The 23,719-nt window shown below is 31.7% G+C and overlaps 1 protein-coding gene across 1 annotated transcript in view; it reads right to left on the reverse strand.

Moving 5' to 3' along the window:
- Positions 1–81: 81 nt before the first annotated feature.
- Positions 82–23,719, reverse strand: part of LOC140054247 (adenylate cyclase type 5-like) — a 36,731-nt gene continuing 13,093 nt past the window's right edge. The window contains exons 3-10 of the mRNA XM_072099169.1: positions 16,383–16,532; positions 11,848–11,969; positions 10,377–10,488; positions 7,234–7,361; positions 4,941–5,099; positions 2,383–2,524; positions 1,347–1,495; positions 82–301 (exon numbers count right to left, since the gene is read on the reverse strand). Coding sequence (XP_071955270.1) covers positions 112–301; positions 1,347–1,495; positions 2,383–2,524; positions 4,941–5,099; positions 7,234–7,361; positions 10,377–10,488; positions 11,848–11,969; positions 16,383–16,532 — 1,152 coding nt within the window. The 3' untranslated portion in view covers positions 82–111. The remainder of the gene's footprint in view (positions 302–1,346; positions 1,496–2,382; positions 2,525–4,940; positions 5,100–7,233; positions 7,362–10,376; positions 10,489–11,847; positions 11,970–16,382; positions 16,533–23,719) is intronic.

The following is a 23,719-nucleotide window of genomic DNA, read 5'->3' on the forward strand; positions in this document are numbered from 1 at the left end:
GGTGCGTCACGCATTCTAGCAACTAATAATTTAATACAGGAATAATAACATAACTCAGACAGGAAACATGAGTTTGAAAAATATTTTATCTAAAACTGATTTTGTTAATATTCAGGAGATCAGTAGAAGAAAACAATGCCTTGCCTTTATTTCCAGTTCAGGTTTGCGGAATGTTAAAGTAATTCTTTTTACATGATCTGAACGTAATCTGTCAATGCTCCTGGCATCAATAGCTCGTCCTAAAAACTCATCTACTTCATCTTCAGGATTGCTCTTTGTTTGTTCCTCTTCAAGACCAAGTCTAATAATATGAATTGAGCATTTAAAAGGATGTGACATATTGCACATTGACATTTGGACATGTCCGGTCTGAGTTTACAAATTTCCATTTTTTCAGTCTTAGTAAACTAAGCTTCTGTGTGATAAGATTCCTAATAATTTCATCTTCATGAATTTAACTGCTTCTAAAATTCCTCCTTTCCATTCTTTTTTGTTGTCTTTGTATCAATCAAATGACAGAAATCTTACTAAAATTATGATTACTATTTTATGCTAACAATCCCCATAACAATCACAGCAAAATTGAGTAGTAACGCTTGAAATCACATATTGTATAAAATAAAATCAATAACACAATTGTTTTCTTTTGTTGAATTAAATTAATTTTGATGATTTAAGAAGAAGTAAACTAAACTATCAATATACTGTGTTTTACAATTAGCATTTATTTTAAGTTATATTAGGGAGAATTAAGTCTTGTTATGTGAACTAAATAATAAAATGAACAATTCACTATAGTCTCAAATCCTGTAATGTAAAATAATCAACCCTGGCATTTACCGTGGGCTTTGTTAATTAATGAGCATCTAAACGAACTAGGAGTTGATTGGAAATGAACAACCAAGGTAGCGGAGGGAAGTCAATTTTAGAGTTTAAATCTCTGTGTGGTACTGTACATTTACTCTTACAAAAACACTAGATAAATGATGCTGCATTTTAATAGTGTTTATGAACAATCTCAGGCTCTATTAAAGCACACTTGATTGTTAATGATATGCAATACAAAAATAGTTTTACAATACCAGTATAAACAAGACACTGTTTATATAGACACATCACTTTATGAACACTGAATTGTTTAATTATAGGTAATTCTTTTCATTTTTATTTGTTTATTTGTTTTATGATGTGTCTTGCATAAAGAATCTTGCAAAACAGATAATTTTATATCCTGTAAAGGTAATGAATGATAACACAACAAAACACATGATTGAATTGAAGAAAAAAGAATAACAAATTATGTTTTTGCTACTACAATTTTTAATTGTTCTTGAATATCAACTTACTTTTGGTGTATGTTTTTTTCCCTGGTTTCTCCGTGCGTTTCCTTGCCTGCAGAAGGCAGGAATAAAAACGGTCTGTCCGAATCCCAAGCTCCAAGCTGTGTTGCAGCTTTGTCTGGCTTCGGTTTTTCAGAATTCACATTGTTTAATGACTTAAAAAAAACAAAATTAGATTATAAGTCTTTACTTTGAGGAAATCTCTAGTTGTAGGAAGTCTTTAGTTTGTGGAAATCTCTAGTTGGAGAAAGTTTTTAGTTTGTAAAAATCTCTATTTAAAGAAAGTCTTTAGTTTGTGGAAATCTCTATTTAGAGAAAGTGTTTAGTTTGTGGAAATGTCTAGTTGGAGGAAGTTTTTAGTTTGTGGAAATCTCTAGTTTGAGAAATTCTTTAGATTGTAAAAATCTCTAGTTGGAGAAAGTATTTAATTTGTGGAAATCTCTAGTTGGAGAAAGTCTTTAGATTGTTAAAATCTCTAGTTGGAAAAAGTCTTTAGATTGTAAAAATCTCTAGTTGGAGAAAGTATTTAGTTTGTGGAAATCTCTAGTTGGAGAAAGTCTTTAGATTGTAAAAATCTCTAGTTGGAGAAAGTATTTAGTTTGTGGAAATCTCTAGTTGGAGAAAGTATTTAGTTTGTGGAAATCTCTATTTGGAGAAAGTCTTTAGTTTGTGGAAATCTCTATTTGAAGAAGTCTTTAGTTTGTGGAAATCTCTATTGTGGAAATCTCTAGTTGTAGAAGGTCTTTAGTTTGTGGACATCTCTAGTTGGAGAAAGACTGTAATTTGTGGAAATCTCTATTTGGAGAAAGTCTTTAGTTTGTGGAAATGTCTAGTTGGAGGAAGTCTTTAGTTTGTGGAAATCTCTAGTTTGAGAAAGTCTTTAGATTGTAAAATCTCTAGTTGGAGAAATTCTTTAGTTTGTGGAAATCTCTATTTGGAGAAAGTCTTTAGTTGGAGGAAATCTTAGTGAGTCTTGGAGGATGCCTTTTGTTAGAGGAAATCTCTAGTTTGGAGGGGCTAAAGCAATAGAAAATACACTTACCACTCTGGGATGTTTTGGTTTGATAAGCCATGTGTTTATATTGTGATCTCTTAGGTAGCTGTTTCGGTCCATTCCATGACCTGGTTCAACTTCATAATCTCCGTTCAAATAATCCTTGGTAACGTCTGTGATATGTACGCGGCTACAATAAAAAAAATTATGACAATTTTTAATGTACAATGAATTGCATAGATAACACATAATGTACACAATTGGCATGGCATATAAAGAAATTCATATCTTTGTGGCCAAATGCCATGTTGGTGAATGAAGCATGGTTCAATGCCAACCTGCGTGTGTGCCATCTGTACTACTCTACTCTATCAATATCTGAGAGCCCAGCCTCTTAACATTGAATCAATGTGGGGAGATCTGAGAGCCCAGCCTCTTAACATTGAATCAATGTGGGGAGATCTGAGAGCCCAGCCTCTTAACATTGAATCAATGTGGGGAGATCTGAGAGCCCAGCCTCTTAACATTGAATCAATGTGGAGAGATCTGAGAGCCCAGCCTCTTAACATTGAATCAATGTGGGGAGATGGCACTATTCTCTATAAAACAGTTCTGTATGTTATAATATAAAGATTAGTTCATTATAATGTCTCTATGGTTATAAATGTTTTGTATTTATTTTGATCTTTTAACTCATAATAATATTCATTATTGTATATTATAGTCAATGAGAATTCATTTCCGCAATGCTGGGTTGTATCATGGTTGTATCTTCCTTTCTAATTTAGATAATTGATTTATCCATCAGTATAATTATAATTTTTTCCCGTAATTATGTTCCAAATTAAATGGACAATACGTCATATTTTTACTATCTAATTAGACAATGGCCTTCAAATTTATTTAATATCTGTATTAAATCCACAAACTGCTATGCTAAAAATTGTTGTTAGGTTCGCTCTAGAGATATTAAATGATTTTCTATTCAAATATACTGCTTAGGATTTTAAATAAAAGGATAACGTATTTATTCAAAAATTTCCCCGCTTTGATTGACATGCTACAATTTACCAAGCATTTTGATACAATTTTTTCTGTATTTTATCACTTCTTTATGTTAATGCTGTTGTAATTGTTTATATCTACGGGTATAATTATTTGTTTTTACATGTTACCATATTACAACAAAAATAATAAACGCCTCCCCCGAAAAAAAATGCGTCCCTGGAATAATAAACGCGTCCCTGGAATAATAAACGTTTCCCTCAAATAATAAATTAAAAAATTAAGATGTGCATCTTAAATTATGACTTGGAAATATGTAAAATATATATACACAAATTATATTGTTATGGAACATTATTAAAACGAATGCATTGTTCTTCCTTGTAAACAACATATACATTTATAAAAATATTGTTGCTAATCCCAGGGAAACTATATCAAGTAATATAACAAAAAAACTGATTGTAAAATGGTAAAAACAACAACAAATCATTAAGGAATAATATATATATATTAATTATTTATAATGATTACATAATAAATTCAAGTTTCATTTATTAGCAGATAATGCTCCACAGAGCACTTCACATTTTAACTTGCCAGTCAAGACAAACACATACAGTACATTAAGCGACCAAATGCACTAGCCACTGCTAGCCACTACTCAACACAAGGTAGTCATTAATACATCTCAGTGATACATCACTATTAACCACTCAAGATGCAATTAGGACACTAAGACTTCTTAGAATATTACTAAATCCATGCTGATTATCTTTTAAGCACAACCGCGCAACAGCCAAACACAACAACTAATACGCTTGTATAAAGCGGTAGGAGTTTTAATACTAAAAGTAAACCTTCGGCAAACGTAAAACGTGAAAACTCAAAGGAAAGAAGCATCCGTGTTCAACAAACTTTCTGGAGGAATTTTCTGTGATGGCATTCATTTCATGTTTACTTATTTCAAATGATTGAGATAATAGTAATGGAAAAAAGATTATTTACTTTAATACAGACGATTTCTATATTAACAATCTGAAGTGGATTGAATCATTACACTCAAAAATTGAGGTTAAATAGCACTGGCTTACCAATTCCACAGTCCATTGTTCAAGTTCTGGCCATGCCATTAAATATCAGAATTTTATAATAAACTCACTTTCAGTGAATTTAAAGCAAAATCAATATACCTCATGTGTAAAGTATAAATAGTCATGGTACGATGTAAATGTATCATTATGGCCTCAAATAACAAAAATGAAGCCCCCTTTGGTGGTAAACATTGAAAAAACCAAGGCAATACCGACCACATAGACTGAAGAATGCATTTGCTAGCTAAGAGCTACGTACAGTATTTACTCTATCAATTTCAAAGTTTTACTTTTACCATTGAAGAGTCATTTTGGATTGTGGAAACCACTGACAAACAAAAAATTATTTGCATAATTCAACTCATTTTTAAATCACAAGTTAACATTGAATATTCTTCGCTATGGTAAATTGTCAGCATAAGGCGAACCACGCACCCTAAACGAGCACACCCACTGGTTGAATGGTTGAAAACCCATAAAAAATAAATAATATCAATAAAATCTTACCCTGACAAACCCCCAGCCTCCATTGTGTTGGCCAAAGTCACATCATTTGACCAAACATCAAACTGCCACTTCCGTAGACCTAGCACGCCACAATGTACACGCCCACTGTGGATGCCTACACGCATGTTCACGTTTACCTTAGTCACGTCTCTCACAACCCTGTAAAAAGATAATTCAATTTTAATCAAAATAGTAATAATAAAATTTAATATTGACAATAATTTAAGATTTTTAATTAATAATAATATAATAAACTAGATTTAATTCGTCACTATGACGAATTATAGGTTATATGCATTGATTTAGATAAAGATAATTGATTTTTTAAACGATATATTGATTGATTGATTTTCTCAGAATCTTTAATTATTTATAATATATGATAGGACCTTGCTAACGCGAACACCATAGCCGATATCACAATCCGATCAAAGATCCATATGCGTATAATGTCATAAACCACATTTTTTGTTACATAATAATAAAGACATAAGTTAATTTTTATCTAGATTTCATTATAAATCATGTGTATAATCTATACACTAAGAAATAAATTTGAACAAACAATACGGATAATAAAAAAAAAATGTATTTCGTTTCCCAAGGTGAGACTCGATCTCGGTACCTTGAATGCCATAGACACGAGCACAGACCACCGAGCCGTACACAACTGACTAAAAGTTGTAGAAAAATTCCTCCGTGTATTTACTACGCAGTAACCACTTTCATGCAAATAGATTATTACATACCGAAATGAATTATAATTTTTTACTATGATGACATCTTTAAAATGTATACAAATGATGCACTGTCAAACTACATACTTTTAACTTTAATATATGAATTTTTGAAGGAAGAAAGTTAATGTTAAGTTTGTTATTTTGGCCTAAGAAAATGTCATAATTTGTTTGATTGTCGAAATTATTTTTTTTAAATTTAATATGCAATTAATGATGACTTAATCAACTTTTGTTCTCTTTATTTGATAATAAATCATACATATGATACATACACTTCAAGAAAATGAAATAAAAAATAGGTGTTCCCCTGCATTCTGACGATATATATTAATTTTAAAATTTAGCATATTTTCACCATTTTGTTAACTTATACGTGCGTAGCCAGTCACTTTTGACGTGCTCGTATAACGCAATTTCGAGTTGAAACCTGAATCAAATATGATGATATTATTAAAGAAAGATTGTAAAACAGAAATCGGGCAAAAAGAGTGCGCATTAACGTTTAACGCGCAGTGCGCGTGCAAAAATCTGCGCACTCATGGCAATTTTTTAAACGCTTAAAATTGCCTGAAACGTACTCTAATTTCATCGAAAATAAATTTTGACAATTTTGAACATTTTAAGCGCGCGTACGCAAGCGTTATATGCGCTACGCACGTAATTTTATTGCCATATGATGAAATATGACCTGAAATTTATGAGTACCAAATGTTGTTTAATTGTGATTCATGCTTGTGAAGATATGATTACAAACGTGATTTCGTAAAATCGCGCGTAGACCGCGTAATTTTTTATTATGCATCGTAAAAATATAACCACATCGATTCCTGGCCATGAGGAATATACTCTGAAAACTTGACTTAGCTAGATTAAACTGATGCTAAGATAATGCACGGACAAAATAGTGCTAAGGAAAGAATAAATAAATAAATAAAGGTTTTGACAGAATCAAGAGGTTATATGCATATCATGCATATAACCTAATTAATTATTTAATTAATTAGATTATACTTGAATCTTCAATGGGTATAAGTTTGCCTTATAGCATGTGCTTCTCAAAAGAAATATGGAGATATTATAGTTCACTATATTAATGTCTCTATGGTACGAGGCAGTGCTTGAATTCAAAAGAAAATTCTAAGTTTGAATCTAATTGTAGAGCTCAACATAAATTGACACTACAATTTAAATAAAAGCTAGAATACTGGAATACTTTCATAGGAAACTGGACAAATTTGCATAAATATGCAAATTAACTTTACCTCTAAGACAGGTTAAAATTGACATATAAAAAAGAAAGAAAAATTTAGAAGCAAAATATTATAAATGTTGAAATATTGTTGATGGCATTTTTGGATGATGCATCCTACTTTTTTTATTTCAAACTAGCTAACATTAACATTGTGAAAAAAATTATTATCAATGCATTTTATAGCTAAACATTTATATTAACAGAATACGAAAAATATATGTACGTAGCCTATAGCTCATACGTGTTGTACATATCACATTGCAAAATGAAATGAGGCTAGTATTAACTACGTGTTACTTACCCTATAGCATCAATCATATCTAGGCCCATTTCAACGCAGCAATGTGAATGATCTGACCTAGCTTCAGGCAGTCCTGACACGCAGTAGTAGCAGTCTCCAAGAATCTTGATTCGAAGACAATGATTTTCCTAAGTGGAAGACATAAGTTCTACTACAATAATATGGATTTCCTATATCTAGTAACCTTCAAAGAAGTGGAATGAAGTAACCATATCATGTAGAGGATGGAAGAGGGTTAGATAATCCAGTATAGATAACATCCTGTAACAAAGTGGGAGAAGTGTCAAAAGAGTAAGAGAGAGAGAGGTTTGCTATAAGCAGTAATCTTCAATGAAGCGAGAGAGCTGAGGTTCGCTATACCCATACAAAATGGAGGGATGGGATTTGGGTAATCAAGCAAATCTTATAAAAGAGGAGTTGGAGAAAGTAAATAAACACAAAGTAGAGGGAGATGGTTGGGTAATCCAGTAAAAAGAAGAGGGAAGTTGGCTATACCCTTGACTGTACAAAGGAGCTGGAAAAGCGTTGATACCAATTAACTTTAAAGGAGCTTAAAGATGAATTGGTTAAACCCAATAATCTTCAATAAATCTTCTCAGGAGTGAGATTGAGGTTGACTATATCCAGTGATCATACAAATTAGAGGATAATCCCAGAGGATAAGGTGATCATGCACCTATAAATATAAACAGTTTATTATTCATAAACTTTTTATTTTTCTTTTGTTATCTATATACTGTAATATTCCACTGAACTAGGATGCCCCCTGGACACAAGGCTACACCAGTTTAGGCTGCTCTACTATGTATCTATAATGTTCCATTATATTATAATTTGTAGGGCATCCTGAACTGCATTATAGCCGGAAACAAATACAAAATTATTTCTTAATAAAATCAAAATGCTGAATTAATTTTAATGACGCCAACCAGACATGTAACGAGGCAATTCCAAAGGTTAGTAGCTATAAGAATTCCATGGTTGACACGCATTTAGCGCAGTGAAAATACTCTTGAAGCTATACAGGTAGGCTGAAGTCGACAGTAATTAAGAGAGCAGGAATCATTAAAGTGTCCAGTCACGTAGTAGTTCTAAGCATACTTTAAATTAATAAATCAACTTTTAATTTTAGGATCAATGCAGACTAAAGTGTAATTTCTTTGACTCAATCTTCATCCTTAAATCCAGAGTAATTGTGTTAGAAAGCCAGGCAGAGTGTAATTATTGCCAAAACAAATGTGTCAGAGGTTACCTACACATTGGTTATAATCCCACGTAAAGGGTTATAATCCCACGTAAAGAGTTCTACACAATTAAAAATATATAAAATTAAACATGAGCAAACAACACAACATCATTACTTATTAGAAATGGTAAATAAAAAGTGGTATAGACTGTTAATAAGCAATACCAAACATTTTAGGCGAGTTCAATGTTTCTAGTTTCAAGAGAGTTGATTATTATTAAACTTGATGGTGACATTTTTATAAATGGTATTTTATTGAAACAGTTCTAGTATAATGGTCAGTAGAATAACGCACTGGACTTGAAAAATAGTAAATTTAACTGCAGTATAGTTTTACCAAAATTTAACAGTGACGTTCACAATGACTCAAGGTGAAGGACATGCGTTCACATCACACATTCGCATTGGACTTTTTAGCCAGTATGGTTAGTTTAACCGAGACAATGGTTACCTCTTAACTGGGCAGGCAGCGGTCGGTAAAAGTAACCATTGGACTTTAGTTAATTTGGCTGGTGACTCTGCGAATTTGACCAAACTATGATCAAGGTTTAACAGAGGAATTACTATGCATAGTATATTAATTTCTTATTTAATTTTGGTGTTGTACTGTATATTCTTGAGGTACTATTATATTGTGATTGTTCATTGTTGGATTGGTACATTATTTACTTATTGATATAATTGACTGTTAGACACAGTGGTTGTTATTTGTTTATTTATATTTTGCAGGGCTTGAATTCTTGTACTTTAAATGATTTGTATAATGATTTGATGCAGGAGTACAATACGAAACTAATAAATCGGATAGAAGGAAAGAATCAAAGCGTATTCTCCTTCATTTGTTATTTGTACATTAATATTAGGTTTAACGGTACTTTTACAAATTATAACACACTCACTTAAAACCGTTAAAATCAATTACAGAGGAAGACAAAGGAGTATATCTCTTAGAGTATGAAACCCTTGAACCAAGGATGCTCTGAAGATGTTTAATTTCCTTTTACTTGAAGAAAACAAAGAATTTAATTTGTATAAATCGATAGAAGTCAGAAGGGCATGAACAGGATAACATGTGGTTTAATGAAAGTTATCATCAATTAGTAGTGCCTCTACTAATTGTGTATATACACTTCAATTTGCCCATTTGGTACAAAACAAGTGAGTAGACATGTCCAAGTTCCACAATCACTTATAAACATCTTTTTAAGGGATGATAGACTGACAAACGTATGATCAGCAATTCTGTCAGGGTTAATAATTAGTTGTTTTTTATGTTGAAAGAAATGATGGTATTGTATATTAAAACAAGATTTTTAACTGAAACTTCTATTAATCATTAGAATGCATGGTATTCAAAACTTTTGTATCACAGAGATGAATTTAAAATAACAAATTGTCATATTTTTATCGAGAATAAAGGAATTACACAAACAGGAAGTGATGTTTGTGAGTACTGCTTTACCTAGATAACCAATATTGGAGTAGAGAGCTAATTAGATGTGCCCTCAAAAATATGAAAAATGAAGAATAATAAGACTTTGAATAGGCCATTTTGCAGTTTAAAAAAAACCCGGAAACTGTTTTTATTTATAAAAATAAAAAATAAACAGTTAAATTCAACCAAAATCCATTTATTGACCTCAATTTTTTTGTGTTAAATTACTGTTTTTTTCAGGTAAATAATTGTTTTTCTTTCATCCACTTTTTGGTTAAAGTGAATAACTATTATGTCATGACATTAAAATTGCATATTCAATAAAAACATTTAAACAAAACTTTGTTTCAGGGGGACAATTTATCTTTAACTTGGAAAGTATGTAATTCATTGAAAGCCCTTTAAAGGCAATGGTTCAGAATATAAAAAATAACTATTAAAATGTACTGATTGTAGTTTTACCTGCGCTAAACAGTCGAAACGTGCAAAGAGCTCATTTAGAATCTTGACAAGTTCTTGAGCGGTACACTGTGATGAGAGTTTAGTAAAGCCTTCAATGTCAGCAAACAGAATACTGAAACAATAAAATACACAGCATTATTCCATAGTTTAACTTAAATATTGTAAAGGTAAATGTAAAGGTCCTGTATACAATTCTGAACATAGGATAAGCCTAAGGTACTTAAGCCTTGGCATTATGTGGTAGGGTAACCAGTTCCTTTCTACGCCACCTTATCCTCAGCCCTAGTATTTTCAACTATGTACTCATTTAAAGCCGAGTAGACTGGGAGTTGTCGGGGATTGAACCCAGGTCTCTATGTACATGTATGACATTCAAGTGTCCTAACCACTCGACTACCGAATTCCACAATATATATTGTATGTAACCTAAATTTAATTATGAATTAAACATTTCAATGAGAGGGAATTACCAATGCCAGTGGCATAATGTTTTAAGAAACCTAAGTGGCCCTCCAAGTTCCAATGTTGGAGGCCTCTGGAACAACTATATTCACCCCTAATGAATGACTTGAATATGGTCATTCCTTACAGTACACTCATAGATCATCCTGTAAATCATTTAGCAATTTGCCTGTTTTATCCCAAGGGAATAATTACTGTCTCGTAACTAATTACTTACATTTAATTTGTGTTCAGCTCAGATTGGTATATTACATTTAAATCATAACAGAATAACATTTATAATTGTAACAATACAAAACAGTATATAGATAGTAAAATTGGATGTAAATTGTGTACTTTATATTCCCATGTGTATAATTATTATCTTAATACATAATACCTATATTAATACGTTTAAATCCAAGTTAACGAGCAATCTTCTTTAATGGTAAACATTAATCCAATTGTCTAATCACTGCAATGATTATAAAGAGTGTAATAAAAAACATTCTGACAAATCAAAATTAGAAGCGAGTCTAGTATTTGAGAAATGGTGTAGAAAAGGCTAGAAACAATTTTGATCTACTCTCTCTCAAGTATTCTTTACAAAAACAGAGAAAATACACAATGTTAAAAAGGATAAAAAATAACCAATTCAGGCTACTGTCCTGAGTACTGCACAGCTTAACTTAACTACAGGGGACTTAAAACTAGTGGTCGAATGTATAAATGTGGCTTACAGGTAGTACATCATTTGGAAGTTAGGCCTATGTACTGGTCCATCTCAGCCCCGTCGTCGTGGACCAACAATTGAGCAAAATTAAATATTCCAGTTGTACAATGTGACATGAATATTGTCCACACCCGTGATCAACTCTGCCCAATTAGGCTGTGAGACAGAGCTTATTCCCACACATGTATACATTATTCAAAACAAAGGTGCCTTACAAAATGTAACTAAACATACGTCAACTATAAAACAGTTTGAAAAATATGTTTATAATCAAGTCATTAAAAAAAATTAAATTACCTAACATCGTTATGACATTGGATGTATATCTTATGAAACTGAACACACTCTTTGTCGATTGCAATATCCGCTTTCATTTCCATGGCAACATGACGCGGTAACACAGACAGAAGTAAACGTTCCTGCAATTATAAGAAGTAAGTGAAAAATAATTGAATTATAATAATAATAATATAATGTTTTAAAATTGAAGCATTTCATGATTCATGATATTATTAATTTCAATGCAGTTATCATTTTATATTTAAACTTTACGTTGTATACTTTATTTAAAGCATGCTTTTATTATTTAAAATTATAAACAAAAAGTGCACAGAAGTATTTATTATTTATTTAAAGATGTCAGAACATGTGGTCTTTCATTCAAATTAAAAATATTTAAAGTTTTCACACAATTCGCACAAATTGGATGAGAGAATCATTTGGTCGAAAAGCAATCATACTATGGAATTCATTACCGGAGGATGTAGTATCTTCAAGATCAACTACTCAATTCAAGTCAGGTCTCAAACCGGCACCCTTTAAAATTTGCGCCATATTTGAGATATGTCATTTTCAAGATGGGCTTATAGGCATAGCCTAGCCTCGACCCTGGATCCAGCAAATGCTGAGCTCCGGAAACAAATAAATAGGTAAGCAAACATAGAATGTAGGCATGTAGTATGATCAGTGGCCGAGCGGTTAAGACAGTGGAACCGTAATTACGTAGCCATAACATCGGCACGGGTTCGAGGCTCACTTACTCCATGGTTCTGGTGGTAGAACGAGTCTTCTCGGATAAGGACTATAAACCGTAGGGCCAGTGTACACATCTAGCTCGTGTGCACTTTAAAGAACCTAGTACATCTTTCGAGACGAGTAGGGGGTTACCCCGGTGTATTAGTACATCACATCCACTGATCACCAACTGGGCCCTCTGGGAGACCAGTCTTTGACTGAAGAGGTTACCCAGTATAAATATATATTTCAATCAATCACATGATTTCATATTTTGCAATTAGTACATAATTCTGTTATAATTATAATAACTAGATGGTACGCTCGCTTCGCTCGCGTACCATCTAGGTCGTGCCCACAGATGGTTCTCGAATACACAGTAATTTCAGCGTAAAAAAATGCTTTTTTTGTACGTACTGCAGGACGATAATAGTTATTATTGTTTACAGAAACGAATAAATAGACACGATGATTTATGTATTAAACTGAAATTAGCACACTGGGAATTACTTCCGAAAGAGAAACTTGTCACAAAATGAGTCCAAATTTGTTATTTGGACTCATTTAAACAAACCCAATTTGTGTTTTGTGTGTAACATTAGTTTTGAGGGATGGGGAAGGGGATATGGGTACAAAGAAGAACAATGTTTTAATATATTATTTATCTACTCAGTAACGAACTATGTTTTTCACTTTGATAGGCCTATAAATAATATACCACTTGATACAGTAACACATTTGCGATTTAATACTTTGTTAAAACTGTCACTGTTATAGTCCATTGAAATAGCATAGTACATGTAACGATACACGTACCACTACGTTTATATTCTTTGTAATTATTAATTAATACAAACGTTGAGAAGCAACTGTCAGTAGTACAGTTTATTTGTATATTGTACGTTTTATATAACAGTAGGGCCTACTCACAGGCCTATAAATAATATACCACTTGATACAGTAACACATTTGCGACTTAATACTTTGTTAAAACTGTCACTGTCATAGTCGATTGAAATAGCATAGTACATGTAACGATACACGTACCGCTACAACGTTTATATTCTTTGTAATTATTCATTAATACAAACGTTGAGAAGCAACTGTCAGTACTACAGTTTATTTGTATATTGTACGTTCTATATAACAGTAGGGCCTACACTCACAGTAATACATTTATTTGTACATGATTGTGTTATACATCTAACAGTACCCACACTCACAGTAAATTCAATGGCGACCACAAATGTTAATACGCATTTACAGTAATGTCCAAGTATTGCAATACTTATCTATATATAGGTTTTAGGTTAATTTCCCAAGGGCCAATAAATTTACCTACAGCTGGTGGTACTTGTGTTAAAGCAAAGAGTTATTATTGGAATGTTCCATTCATCGGAAATCAATACATTTGTATAAATGTATATTAAATCTATCAAAATAGTATGTTTTTAAGAAAATAGGTCTGTCTTCAACATTATAATGCTGTACTCGAGCTGTTCAATCGGTTTTCATCCATTAAAAACAATTATCGTAGGAGGAGATAGGAAAATGCGAAGCATCCTCGTATTATTGTATGCGGGTATTTTTCAAGATAGACATGCATTGGACAGTGTATACCACGATCGGAAAACACCCCTATTTGGGGCAAATCGTTGAACCTAAATTCGTTTTAATTGTCAATAACTAATTATCGAACTCCATTTAATTAGTAAACAGGGTTACATCAGGTGGTTAAAATCAGTATCGAAAGTACGAACCAACTTTATATACCATCGAGTAAACATTCTAGAAGTAAGGCGCGATCTACCAAATTTTGCCCTTACGTAAATTTATATATACTAGATGGCACGCTCAATTCGCTCGCGTACCATCTAGGTCGTGCCCACAGATGGTTCTCGAATACACAGTATTTTCCAGCGAGAAAAAAATGGAGATTTCAAATGTACGTACTGCAGGACTATAATACATTGTCGTTTACAGAAACGAATAAATATACACGATGATTTATGTAGTCAGCTAAAATTAGCACCCTGGGAATTACTTCCGAGAGAGAAACAAAATGAGTCAATTTTTTTTATTTGGACTCATTTAAACAAACCCAATTTGTGTTTTGTATGTAACATTAAGGGTTGAGGGATGGGGGAAGAAGATAGGTACAAAGAGGAAACATTTTAAAATATATTCTTATCCCATCAGTAATGAAATATTGTTTTTAATGTTTTATAGGCCTATAAATAATATACCACTAAATACAGTAAAACATTTACGATTTAATACTTTGTTAAAACTCTCACTGTCATAGTCGATTGAAATAGTAAAGTACATGTAACGATACACCACTACGTACGTACGTTTATATATTTTTAAATTATTAATTAATACAAACGTTGAGAAGCAACTGTCAGTAATAACGTTTATTTATTTGTATATTATATGTTTATAATCTAACAGTAGGACCTACCCACACTCACAGTAATAAAGTTTATTTGTATATTTGTTTATATTATATCTAACAGTACCAACACTCACAGTAAGATATTTGCGATTCAAATTGCGATCAAAAGTGCATTGCAATACTATTTATGTTTATTCTCCAAGGGGGCCCATAAATCTTAATCTATACCTCTATGGTTAAACCAAATAATTTGGAATGTTCCATTCATCACAAATCAATACATGTGTAAAAACGTATATTACATGTATCAAAATAGCATTTTTTAAAGAAAATCGGCCTGTCTTCAACATTATGATGCTGTACTCGAACTGTTCAACCGGTTTTCAGCTATTAAAAACAATTATCGTAGGAGGAGATAGGAAAATGCAAAGTGTCCTCGTATTATTGTGTGCGGGTATTTTTCAAATTGACATCCATTAGACAGTGTATACCACGATCGGAAAACACCCCTATTTGGGGCAAATCGTTGAACCTAAATTCGTTCCAATCGTCAATAACTAATTATCGAACTCAATTTAATTAGTAGACAGGGTTACATCAGGTGGTTAAAATTAGTACCGAAAGTAGGAACCAACTTTATATACCATTGAGTAAACATTCTAGAAATAACGCATGATTTACCGATTTTTGCCCTTACGTAAATTTATATATAGATATAGATAATAATAATAATAATAATAATAATAATATGTATAAGTAGATTTCTGTTTTTTTCCAAATACTACTGTTTGTAAAATGCATTATAATGAACTTCATATAATAACATTGTTCTGTTGTGCAGAATACAAACTAATCTCTTGTGGCGAAAAAATTAAATTGGAAAAAATGTTGGCAAATAAGCAATAATTTATCATATAAAATATCATACAATAAAAGAAATTGGAATATATAATTATCTGCATGGTTTTATGTGTCTTAATGCCATTGCAATTGTGGATCAGCACACTAAATCAAGTGTCATTAGTACATTAAACCAAGTTTCATAGTACATTACTGATGTGTCAACCCATCAGTCACATGGTCAAACCCACTGAACTGAATGATGAGCAAGATGGGCCATTCACACTAGGGCAACACAAGTATCTGGTTTTTTTTTTAATTATGGACTAAAATTTCAAATTTGTAAAATGTTTGATTTATATTTATGTTAGGCAAGCCAAGGTTTATGAGCACTGTAATTTCCATTATTATTTTGGACAATAAATGAATCTGTATCTGTATCTGTATAGAATGAAAATAAAAATCTGAAGTTGAATAAAAAACACCTAAAGTGTAAAATTCAAGTTATATTATAATATTATCTGATAAAATATTTGTCTACAGTGTTTATTTTTCAGATTATTTTTTAATAGTGCCTTACCTGTTGTTGATTTTCACGTGATGTTGTCAACCTTGCCTTGATACATCTTCTTGTTTCTAGAAATGCCTGACGTTGAGCAACCTCAGTAGGATAGTGCGTGAAGACTCCCGCCAAATTTACAGCCAAGAATAAGATTGTGTTAGATAAGATCTAAAAAAAGAATCAATATAAAAAATATGTTTATACAAGACACAAATAGAAAATAAAATGTACGGTATTGCATGCCTCATATTTGGAAAATACGTTCCAAAAATGAGAACTTCATCATTTTAGAGGGTGTCAATTAATAAATAGGAACTTTGACAGAGACTGTTCAGTGGAATTTTTACCTTCCCTTTCTGACTGAGAACTAGTGGACGTCATATCCATATCTGACAGCACCAGTCGACTATAGCCCATGTGGACGTGAACGATGAAATTACACAATTTTAATAAAATTAATTCAAAATTTTGATCCTTTTAATTAAAACTTTTTTTACTGATAATCTAAGTTTGTTCTGAGGTTAAATTCAATAAAAATATCCAAATATATGATTCATATTGATACACTTAAAAAAGCACAAGTAATGTTATTAAAGCATAAACTATCCAGTACTTGCAAATAGATCAATTTAAATCTTATAATTTATTTAATGTCTGTCAACTATAAATTATACTACATACTAATAGATAGTCAATTAAATATTTATTCATTATAAAAAAAATGACAGTTAGGTGATAGTTAATGTTTGAAACTACGCGCTAACCAAACTGACAAAGTCCATTTGTCTAAATTATATATGAACATTTACTGCATATTTGATAAAAAAATGTTAACATTAACAACTATAGATACGGCAAGCAGATTGTTGTAACAAATCTAAAATTCATCAGTTTATTCTGAATTCTATGATAGCGGAATCTTCAAAACAATTACTTAACTATAATAGACGTTCTAACCCTAAACAATTTTCTGGGAGCCTCGCAAATTAGCTAAAATCACAGGAACTTTTTTGTTTTACAAAGATATAAAGCGTAGACGACAGATTTTTATTGGTTTGGATAATTCTAGGCAATGTCAGATGAAACATAGACGGTCGTTTTTCTTTCTCTAGGCCTAGCTAGACGATGGCGGCAGTATTGCTACCGTTGGCCTATAAGTTAATGAAGGGCTAGTGTTAGGCTTCGTGCCACTCGCAATACATACTGTTCTACTAAATTAAATAAATTACTGTGAAACTGACACAAATCATTACTGTGGTACTGACTGAGACGCTAACGATAAGCATGTGCAAATTTGCTTTCAAGTTTTTTTTAAAATTTAATTACTGCCTTCACGAAGATTTAGGCCTATCATGCAATGGTACAAATAATTTCACCGAATGAAATTGTTTGTAACATTGCACTCATAAAATATTAATTATTATATAGTTGATTATTAAAGATGTATTATCCCCTGAAAAAATAATTCTTACACAAATTTTTGTTAAATATTCCATTTTAATGTAACATAATAGTTATCCACTTTGACCAAAAATTTGATAAAAAAATATATTTACCTGAAAAAAAAATGTAATTTAAAGCAAAAAATGGTCAAATTGGCTGCTAGCCAATGGATTTTGGTTGAATTTAAATATTTATTATGTCATCTTATAAGTGAAAACATTATATTTTTCCATTTTTTTCTTAATTAAAACTACAAAATAACATATTCAAAGTCTGATTTAATTAATCTTCATTTTTCATGTTTTTGAGGGACAATACATCTATAATGAGATTGTATTTCCTATATGTCATCTTTTCATCTCAAACAAGGAAACACAATGAACTGATAACTGACAATAGGTTGTACTCAATGACGACTTGTCATACAATAGGATATATTTGATACATGACCACGCGTACAAACCACTTGAAACCACCATGAAATAATGTAGCAAGGTTTAAAGAGAAAGTCAAATTATAATACTATTCTGCTGTATCCTTTGGAAGTTATCATGGGATCTAAGATATTGGGATCTAAAATATTTGAAACTATGAAACTGAAATCTGAATACAAATAATTAATTTAATTGTGATGTCTTTTTTGTTTCTTTAATTTTAATCATATAATATACTATACTTATTAAAAGACTAATTTTTTTTTATGATGTACCAAACTAAAACAAGTTGTACAAGGTCCTCCCATAATTATTTTATAAGCCAGATTTTATCTTTTTTTCACCTATACTTAACCAATACTTATACTAACAGTACATTTATTGTGCATGATATCTAAGATTATATTTCTATCTATGAAAGTTTCTGAAATCTTTTGCATAAGAAATAATATTGTTTGAGCAATTACTTTGGAGGACAACAATGGGAATAAATTTCTTTTTTACGTTTTTAACGTTAAATTAATTTTGAATGTTGTGAAGTGAAACATCATTTTCATCCACCTAGCACATTTGTGTTTCTAATTTGAAAGATTACTATCTATCTAAACTATGTTTAAATATGAGATAAAACACTAGTTTTTTATTTTAATTTATGTACTAAAAAGTTTATAGGCCTATTATTGTTTTAAATTGTATTTGTTTAGTATTATTTTCTGTTGGAAACTTTCAGCACAAGCTTTGCTTTTTTAAATCTGGGCCTCTTTCATGTTTGCATATTGTAAGAATATATTCCGTGTTTGTTTATGGGCCCGTTTCTGCTGCCAACCCAAAATATACCGTATAAATATACCGTATAAATATACCGTATATGAAATTCGTGCACCGTTTCCGCTGCACATACTTCGTGGGTGGGTTGTAAAAAAGTTGGCTTTCATTACCCAAAATGCATTTCGTGAGACGGAAGTATGGATTGACCTAGAGTCTCGTGTAGTGAGGTTACATGACAGCATTGCTTTCTATTTTAAATCTAATGAGCAGAAGTGGCAACGAATTTACACCGCACATACAAGCACAATCTAGAAATGTCACTATAAATAAACTCTGTTATTCAAATTGAGTTTATATTATGCTATATTATCCTATATTGCCGTTTTAATTTCCATTTTCTATTAGGCCTATACAGTATTTTACCATGATTTTACATCACGTTGTTGTCGTGTAAGAACATTCGATTTATTGTAATTAAAATCTCGGTATCTCTTCTGTTGCCATGCAGTTCCCCCCCCCCCCCCCAACCTTCGCTTCCCCCCACAATTGAATTGCAAAAATAGTGATTTGTTCGGTCCACAGTGACATTTTGATCTGTTGCTTGCTTTTACACGTGTGTTTCAACTTTCAATGCAGCAGAAAAACCAAAACAAACGCGTCGCGCTCTGTTAGTTTTTGACCTCGTGTCACGAGTCGGGTCACATTTACGGTATATTTTGAGTGCAGCAGAAATGGGGTACGAAATATACGGTATATTTTGGAATATACCGTATAATATCCACAAACGATGGGGATATTTATACGGTATATATACCGCATATATATACGGTATATTTTTTATGAGACCCATTTCTGCTGCCAAAAAATATACCGTATATAAAATATACCGTATATATACGGTATATTTTTGGCAGCAGAAACGGGGCCTATGAATGAAGGAAATAAATGTTATTTTGATTGAAAGAAAGAAAAACAAAAACATCTTTCTACATTTTCTCTCTATGTACAGAAGATAGATAGGGAGATAGTTTCAATACATTTGCTCCAAATTCCCAATTTTCCTTTCCACAAATCATATTTTCTATAACATAGGCATACATATTATCCTGAATTAATATTTAATTCAATTCTAATTTTATCTCTATTGCAGCCTAGTATAAGTTGATAACTTTAGTGATAACATCATCAAACAGAAATTGCACAAATATCAAAAGTACCGATGACACATTTATGAGATAAATGTGTAATGAAACTGAAGTAGGTAAACTAGTTTTATCTATTATTTGCATTCCTCTTCTGCATCACACAATCTCCATCTGTTATATTACACGTTATCAATGTAAATATAAAATAGTATGTATGAGTATGATACTCGCCCTGTAAGCGAAAGGTTGCAGGTTCGAATCCCGCCAGAGACATTTTTTCTAACAACTAAAAAATACTGAACTTTCGCCAATGAGCTATGCTCGACGCGATTATGAGATCATGTTCCAAATATGAGCACTGTTTCTATAACTTACAGTATGATTTATAAATATAAAATAATACATTTTGTTTTTATAGCGGGATCCAAGGTTTTTGTGTTAAGCCCTAATAAACAAATTAAATTTAAAGACTTATTTTCAATATACTGATATATAAGACAAGTGCAGGCAAACATGATTTTTAATTAAAAAAACCGGGTTCACAAAGCTTCACTCAGCTTGAAAGCCTTTAGAGCATACTGTTTTGCATTTGCAAGTAAGATAAATGCAAATGTTCAATTTGAAATCACCTCAAACAGCCTACCCTACTTTCAATTTCTAGTAATATTTTTCTATCTGTTATTTTCTTTTCCTTTATGGTTTTCAAAATTGACAGAAAATATCCTTTTAAGTCAGAAAATGGCATGTTTGTTTATTAAATCTCTACAACAGACATAAGAATCTTTACTTCATGTCTAAATGATCATCCTTTAATGCATTTGCTATCGATTTATGTAAAGAGCACAGATAAAATTCAACTTTTTTGTTGCAAAGATATAAAATACTAAGCAGGAAATTCCTCTGCCATAACAATTATAGTTGCAGCCAGATTCCATAATTATCTACCACCTATTGATTTAAGAGGCCGTTACTTCTTCTAAATAGTCATATGCAAATATAAAGTCGGTTTTAACAAACTATTCAAAACTTTCTATTATTTAAAAGTCGAAGATAGTCAGGTCTCGGGTCCATTCTATAGTCGACACAGATTGATTTCTTCATCAGTATTTCGTCTATGGTTTCTAGGCTAGGAGGCACCGGATCCCTGAAAAGATCAAGACTTAACCAATGCTAACTGGGGTATTTACACATTGATCTCCAGTTAGCAGTGATGGTGTATCCTCATACTCCGGTTTGGGTGCTAGCTTGCTGTTTTTGTCCTCTTCCTTTTGGTTTCCACTCTTTTTCTTTATTGTCTGCGCATATTCGCTATATAAATCTATTTATTATTATTATTTTAGTTGGGAACATGAATGCTAGTTGATCATACCCAGTACCGTTTTGATCGTACGATCATTAGGAAAAATAACTGCAACACTATGATATACTCTACGGTCCTGATCCTGCTGCTGAATTTTTGTTGTTGATTATTGTATTTCATGGCAGTCAAAAATCTCCCTTATTTGCATGTGTTTGTAAATTTCGCAAAGATGGGTAAAGTAGCTGTTCTACATAAGCTTACTACAGCACAACATGTCTTTTACAGTAGTTCCATGTAATCTATCATAATCAAGTCAAGTCAAGTCAAGTATCATTTATTATCATTTGTTTTAGGAAAAACATAGAAATTCTGTTTGCTCTGTTGGCGGAGCACAATATCCAACGGACACAACACGAACTCAAAAACAAAAACATTACAAAAAAAGTGTCTACATCATATTTAAGGCTCTAATAGATCCTGGAAAGAAACTGTTTGTAAATCGTGCCTTATTGGCCTTAATAGAACGAAATCGCCGACCGCTGCGCATCAACTGGAACATACTAGAGGCCGGATGAAAATGATCATCTTTGATAGCCACTGCCTTTTTCAGAAGACGATCCGAAAATATGTTCTCCAAAGGCAGTTGTGTAGATCCAATTATACGCGATGCGGTCTTGACTATTCTATTTAGGTCACGCTTTTCATTTTCGGTAGCGCTACCGAACCATACCGTTAAAGAATACGTTATTACACTCTCTATAACTGACCTATAGAAGGACGACATTATTTCAGAGTTTATACCAAATGATTTAAGTCTACGTAGGAAGTAGATTCTTCTTTGGGCCTTTCTAATAATGTTACGTGTGTTAATATGCCACTTCAGATCATTTGAAATATAAATACCCAAGAATTTAAATTCTTCTACAAACTCAACTGATATACCATTAATAAATATTGGATATTTGACATTAAGTGATTTACGGAAATCAACAACCATTTCTTTAGTCTTAGATACATTCAAGAACAGATTGTTTTCGTTACACCAGTCTACAACTCGTTTAACTTGGTTGCGATAATGCTATCAAAAGACACCTGCTAAATGTATTAATTAATTATTATAAATAACAATGAATATATTGAAAGTTCAACAGGTGATTTTAGTCTTAAAGATGTATTGTCCCCCTGAAAAAATAATTCTTAAAACATTTTTTGTTGAATATTCCATTTTAATGTAACACAATAGTTATCTACTTTGACCAAAAATTGGATCGAAAAAAAAGTATTTACCTGAAAAAAATGTAATTTAGAGCAAAAAATGGTCAAATTGGCTGCCAGCCAATGGATTTTTTGTTGAATTTAACCATTTATTTTGTCATTTTATAAGTGAAAACATTTTTTTTTTTCATTTTTTTTTCTATGGAAGTGATTAAATTGATTTAAAACTACAAAATAACATATTAAATGTCTGATTTAATTAATCTTCATTTTTCATGTTTTTGGGGGACAATACATCTTTAATGAGATTGTATTTCCTATTATTCTTTCTTATTGTGATACCATAGACCTGCATTCCCAGAAAATTGTTTAATTTTGCAAATACAGTAATATAAAAGCTTCTGGTTGTCATGACAATTGCAAGCATAATCAATACGCAGTTTATTTTGTCAAGTAATCCGCAACTCATAACATTCATTATTTATATGTTTAATTTATAAATTTCATCTAGATATGTGTTTTCTTTTTTATTGGAATCTATATATAAATTATTGTTAATTCTGAGACACAGTACAAACCAGTTGTTACAATAACCATTTCGTTTACTTACTCTAGTTGTCTCAGATGCTCAGGGATTGATAGATTTCATATAATTTTATTCAGACTATATGATATTGAACTTCCATTTAATTTTCTCTTAGGAGAACTAAAATGAAGGATTCTAAATTAAGATCATCCAGTACAAGAGAGACCAAGATGTTATCATACCTTAATTATTTCATAAATCACCATACCAGACACTAAACATCAAATGTATATCATTGCAAAGCATTTAAATAATAATTATATGGTAGCCAGCTTGGCTGAAACATCCTGAGCCAGAATGGTCTTGGGTCAGAATGGTCTTTGGTCAAAATGGTCTTGGGCCAGAATGGTCTTGGGCCAAAATGATCTTGGACCAGAATGTTCCTTGGACAGAAAATCCTTTCCACAACCTGTGGGGCACAAGTTTACCTAAGGAAGTATTACAATTTCCAAGAAACATTGTGT

This window comes from Antedon mediterranea, chromosome 1, assembly GCF_964355755.1.
Source record: "Antedon mediterranea chromosome 1, ecAntMedi1.1, whole genome shotgun sequence".
Lineage (NCBI taxonomy): Eukaryota > Metazoa > Echinodermata > Crinoidea > Comatulida > Antedonidae > Antedon > Antedon mediterranea.